This window comes from Mustela lutreola, chromosome 3 (genome assembly GCF_030435805.1).
Source record: "Mustela lutreola isolate mMusLut2 chromosome 3, mMusLut2.pri, whole genome shotgun sequence".
In the NCBI taxonomy this organism is placed as follows: domain Eukaryota; kingdom Metazoa; phylum Chordata; class Mammalia; order Carnivora; family Mustelidae; genus Mustela; species Mustela lutreola.
In genome coordinates, this window is record NC_081292.1 from 156,402,453 (window position 1) to 156,408,452 (window position 6,000).

At 40.8% G+C, this 6,000-nt stretch overlaps 1 protein-coding gene across 3 annotated transcripts in view; it reads left to right on the top strand.

The window, feature by feature from the left end:
* Positions 1–4,490, top strand: part of ACVR1 (activin A receptor type 1) — a 127,477-nt gene extending 122,987 nt beyond the window's left edge. For all 3 annotated transcript variants that reach the window (XM_059167281.1, XM_059167282.1, XM_059167283.1), the window contains 2 exons: positions 2,186–2,316; positions 3,269–4,490. In XM_059167281.1, coding sequence (XP_059023264.1) covers positions 2,186–2,316; positions 3,269–3,403 — 266 coding nt within the window. In that variant the 3' untranslated portion in view covers positions 3,404–4,490. The remainder of the gene's footprint in view (positions 1–2,185; positions 2,317–3,268) is intronic.
* Positions 4,491–6,000: the final 1,510 nt, after the last annotated feature.

Below are 6,000 nucleotides of genomic sequence, written 5' to 3' on the forward strand. Positions count from 1 at the left end.
AGAGAGAAATCACAAGTAGACGGAGAGGCAGCCAGAGAGAGAGAGAGAGGGAAGCAGGCTCCCCGCTGAGCAGAGAGCCCGATGCGGGACTCGATCCCAGGACTTTGAGATCATGACCTGAGCCGAAGGCAGCGGCCCAATCCACTGAGCCACCCAGGCGCCCCTCATTCAGAATTTAAGGAGATATTCTTGGTCTTAGTGGTTTTTTGTTTGTTTTTTTCCTTTCAGCATTTTGTAGTACAGAAAGGAGTGACATGATATATTCAAAGTTTCTGCTGAATAATCAGCTGATAGCCTTTTGGGGTTTCCCTTGTATTTGACTATTTGCTTTTGTCCTTTTCTTTGACATTTTAATTATTATGTGTCATGGTGTGGACTTCCTTGGTTTCCATCTTGTTCAGGACTTTTGGTGCTTCTGTACCTAGAAGTCTGCTGTACACCCCCCACCCCCTGCCAAGTTAGGAAAGTTTTCAGCTATTATTTCTTCAAGTACGTTTTTTGCCCCCTTTCTATCTTCCTTTCTGAGACCCATAGAATGCAGATCTTTTTTTATGTCTAAGAGATCCCAGTGTGTCCTTATTTTTAAATATTTTTTTTTCTTTTTCCTGTTCTTGGATGCTCTCCATTACCTTAGACTGCTTACCAATAGATCATTGATCCATTCTTCTGCATCCTCTAATCTACAATTGATTCCCTCTAGTAAATACTTTGTTTCAGTTATTGTGTCTTCAACTCCGATTGATTCTGTTTTTTAATTTATTGAAATTCTTCCTGAGTTTATCCCCTGTCTTCTCCAGTCTGGTAGCATCTTTGTGACCATCTCTTTGAACTCTTTATGAAGTAGATTGCTTATTTCAATTTCATTTACTTCCTTGCCTGAGCTGTTGTCTTATTTCTTTTGAAGCATATTCCTCTATCTCTTCATTTTGCCTGGCTTTCAAAGTTTCTATGGATTAGGCAGAATAGCTAATTCTTTTAAAATTGAAGGGATGGTCTGTTTTACTGTCTTTTCCCATAAGACAATGCCTGGTAACTTTGGTTAGCTGGCTAGATCTGTGGCTCTCTACACAGAAGGCATCCTTGCAGGACAGCTAAAGTGGCTACAGGTCAGGTTATCCCAGGGTACTCTGTGAGGAGGGAATCCTGGCAGGGCAAGAGGAGCTGAAGTGTTGCGCAGGCCAGGGTAGATGGGGGTGCTTCATGAAGGGGGATCCTGTTGGATTAGCCTGAGCTGAAGCAGGTGCAGTGTACAGAGGTGGTGCCCTGCCAGGCTGTCTAGAACTGAAGTGTTACGGGTCTGGAGTGTTCCTGGGTAGTTTATACCTGTGTCACCTTGACAAGATGACTGGAGCCATAGTGAGCACTGACCAGGAGGGTCTTAGTGTGTGCTGCATGTGGTTGCCTTGGTGGATGGCTAGGGCTAGTGTGGGATGTGGGCCTGGAGCTCACTGGAACAGTCAGCCAGCTGTGGTTTGCAGACCCTTCTCTTGTCTGCACTAAGGGCTGAGGGCAGGGCGGGGAGGGGAATACCTAGCAGTGGTGTTCACCAGGCCCTGACTGAGAGAGTTCCAGCAGATTCCCTGCATGTGGTGGAGTTGCAGGGCTGGCTCTTTTATATTCTAGTTGATGTTTTAAACTGTGACATTTTTTTCTGTGCCCCAGGTAGACAAACCTGGTACTAGCTCTCCCTGCTATAGTGCCATAGTGTTGGGGGTATGGGCTCCCTTCATTTCTATGTCTCCATTTCTATGCCATTCTCTCTATGGTCTTTTGTTGTACAGAAGCTGTTCATTCAGCCCTCAGTTCTTCTTCAGGAGGAATGGCTGTATAAGTGGGTATAGATTTGGGGTATCCATAATGGAGAGATGTTCAGGTTCTTCCTAGGTCACCATCTTGTACTGGAATGTTGTCATTCTGTGATTATGAAAGGAATTTTGTCCTCATTTGTCAATAAATGTAGTTACATGAGTAGTAGCCACATTTTCTTCTAATGTAATTCCTGCAGAGATTTGAAGAATTATTACCTTGTTCTCCACTTATTTTGTAGCTTTCAGAATCACCTTGACGTAAGGAAAATGTTCAGTTTTTCTCTGATCATGTTATAACCCATGGTACCAGTTAAGAAATCCCCAGGGGGATCCTCTGTCCTCTTGCTAACCGACACTATTCTTGTCCACGTGTGCAGGTATCGTGGAGGATTACAAGCCACCATTTTACGACGTGGTTCCCAATGACCCAAGTTTTGAAGATATGAGAAAGGTGGTCTGTGTGGATCAACAGAGGCCAAACATACCCAATAGATGGTTCTCAGACCCGGTAAGAGTGCCAGTTTCTCAGTTTTAGAGCAACCTTCACCTTTTTACTAGAAAAGTACTTTACTCTTGAAACTCAAGAGTAAGCCAATAGTATAGTTCCTGAATGATCGCCCTGTCTGTTGCTTTCTATGTTATGTAGAAGGGTCTTGGACCTAGTTTTGTCAGTTCACAAAATGGTATCGTTGAAAGAGCGAAATTCTCTGATCTTGCTAGTAAGTGACAGTAGTCACAGGAGTTTCTACTATTGACTAGCTCCAGGAGTTAGGGGATTCATTACTCTGCTGCTCACAAGTAAAATGCAAGACTAACCTTTTTCCATATCTGCATATCCAAAATTCCAAACAGAGCTGTTCAGCTGAAGTTTTGTTTATTTGTTTTTTAGGATTTTATTTATTTATTTGACAGACAGAGATCACAAGTAGTCAGAGAGGCAGGCAGAGAGAGAGGAAGGGAAGCAGGCTCCCTGCTGAGCAGAGAGCCTGATGTGGGGCTGGATCCCAGGACCCTGGGATCATGACCTAAGCTGAAGGCAGAGGCCTAACCTACTGAGCCACCCAGGCATCCCTGAAGATTCTTATTGCTTCTCTTCAGTAGCCGCAAGTCTGAAACATTGAGATAAGACGCAGGCTGCAGATTTCATTGTTAACTCTGGGATAGCATTATCTCTTTTAGCAGGCATAAAACATCAGGGGGTCCAGCCAATTCTTTGTAATTTACCTCAAAGTCAGCTGATAGCATTCAGAGTCCAAAGGCCAGAACTCATCAAAACTCAAGAGGGACTCTTATCAGGGATCAAGGCTTAGATTATTTGATAAAGAAGATGGCAGTAACATCATTGTGACCTACCAAGACCCGCAGAGTTCTGCAAAATCTCTTGACACAACATCTGCCAACTTTCTAGGGCCATGAAAAAGCCACTTTTTCACCCTGGTATTTATTCTTTCTCTCCTCAGACATTAACCTCTCTGGCTAAGCTGATGAAAGAATGCTGGTATCAAAATCCATCCGCAAGACTCACAGCCCTGCGTATCAAAAAGACTTTGACCAAAATTGATAATTCCCTAGACAAATTGAAAACTGACTGTTGACATTTTCATGGTGTCAAGAAGGAAGAGTTGACGTTGTCATTGTCCAGCTGGGACCTAACGCTGGCCTGACTGGTTGTCAGAACAGAATCCAGCTGTCTCCCTCCGCAAATGGCTGCTTTGACAAGGCAGACATTCGACCCAGCCATGTGTTGGGGAGACACCAAAACCACCCTAACCTCGCTCAATGACTGTGAACTGGGCATTTCACAAACTGTTCACACCACAGAGACTCATGTCGGACAGACACTGTTGCAAAGGTAGGGGAACTGGAGGAACACAGAGAAATCCTAAAAGAGATCTGGGCATTAAGACAGTGGCTTTGCATATCTTTCACAGGTCTCCTAGACTCTCCCCATGGGAAACTCAAGGAGGTGGTGAATTTTTATCAGCAATATTGCCTGTGCTTCTCTTCTTTATTGCACTAGGAATTCTTTGCATTCCTTACTTGCACTGTTACTCTTAATTTTAAAGACCCAACTTGCCAAAACTTTGGCTGCGTACTCCACTGGTCTGTCTTTGGATAATAGGAATTCAATTTGGCAAAACAAAATGTAATGTCAGATTTTGCTGCATTTTACACATGTGCTGATGTTTACAATGATGCTGAAACATTAGGAATTGTTTATATACAACTTTGCAAATTATTTATTACTTGTGCCCTTAGCAGTTTTTACAAAACTGCTTCGTGCATATGTTAAAGCTTATTTTTATGTGGTCTTATGATTTTATTACTGAAATGTTTTTAACACTATACTCTGAAATGGACATTTTCTTTTATTATCAGTTAAATTCACATTTTAAGTGCTTCACATTTGTATGTGTGTAGACTGTAACTTTTTTCAGTTCATATGCAAAAATGTATTTAGCCATTACCCATGTGACACCACCGAATATATTACTGATTTAGAAGCAAAGATTTCAGTAGAATTTTAGTCCTGAACGCTGTGGGGAAAATGCATTTTCTTCGGAATTATCCATTATGTGCATTTAAACTCTGCCAGAAAAAAAATAACTATTTTGTTTTAATCTACTTTTTGTATTTAGTAGTTATTTGTATAAATTAAATAAAAGGTTTTCAAGTCAAAAAGTGAACTTTTTTTTGCCATATAAGATCTGTATTCTAGAATGCATTTTATTATGGGAACAATAGAAGCACAAAATGAATTTGTAAATCAAATTTGCTTTTCAAGTCTCTTGACAATCTTGAGGGTCTTATGAGGGTGATATCCAGCTTGAATGTGATATCAGAAAATTTGAATTTTCTTTCTTTTTTTTTGGTTGTGATTATTTATTCCTGGTCTGTGCACCCAGTTGTGAAATGAAGGTGATGGAGCCTTTTGATCTGTCTTCTTTGCTTAAGGGTTGTGAGTATAAATAGGAGGGATGATATCCGAGCATTTTTTTTTAGTATGAGGTCCTGTATGAGTGGAAAGTGGTCTTAAATCTCTCACCTTGCTGCTTGGAGAGAGCCCGCTGCTGGTTTTCTTCACTTCTTGTGTTCAACAGGATTGAAAAGGTAAGGTTTAAAATGACCCAAATAAGAGATGAGGGGTGAATTTTGGGGATGTTCACCAGAGGTAAGTTGATGACATCATTAAGATGCATTTACTTAGAGGGTATATATTAACTTAAAAAAATTGTGGTAAAGTACACATAATCAAGTGGTTAAGTACATTTCACACTGTTTTGCTGATGTCTCCACTGTCCATCCACAGAACTTGTTTGTTTCCTGTCACAAAACTGAAACGCTCTACTTATTAAGCAACAGTTTGCTATTCCTTACTGCCCACAGTCGTTGGCAACCATCATTTTACTTTCCTTCTCTACAATTTGACTACTCTAACTACCTCATATGTGGGTTTATATAGTATTTGCAAGACTCGCTTACTTTACTTAACTAACGTCTTTAAGATTCACCCTTATTATAGCATGTACTGGAATTTTCTTCTTTTCATGGCTGATAATATTCCAATGTTTTATATATAAAATATATATATATTTTTTGTTTACCTGTTCATCTCTTGATGGAGAATTGGGTTGCTGCCATCCACATGGGTGTATATCTGATTTCTTGCTTTCATTTCTTTTGGCTATATACCCTAAAGAAGAATAGAATCACATTTAACTTATATTGACGTATGCATATATATACATATGCATCCAATTGTATGGCTTGATGCATGTTTAAATTTTTTGTTGTTCACAAGTTTTTATTAATTGGCTATTTTCATGGAAACAGCACCCAGATCAAGAAGCACAGCATTGAATTCTCTAGAGTGAAGTCGGCATCATGGTGGCATGAATCCTTTTCCCCCTCATCCTTTGTTTTTGATGTCCAGTTAGTTGTAAATCCAACAAAAGTGCCTTTGCACATTACAGCAGGACACCTAAGCAATTTCTATGTACCTATGTCTCTGAAAGTGGATGGATAGGACCTTGGAAGAGACTGAGACTCCCAAGGGAGTCAGTGAGCCTACCCCACCCTCCCCTTCTATGATTGGGGAAAAGGTGAACCTGGAGAGTACAAAACTGGGTAGACATGCACATATTTGTAGGGGTCTAAACCAACCTGATGGAGGATCCTAGCAAGTCATCCC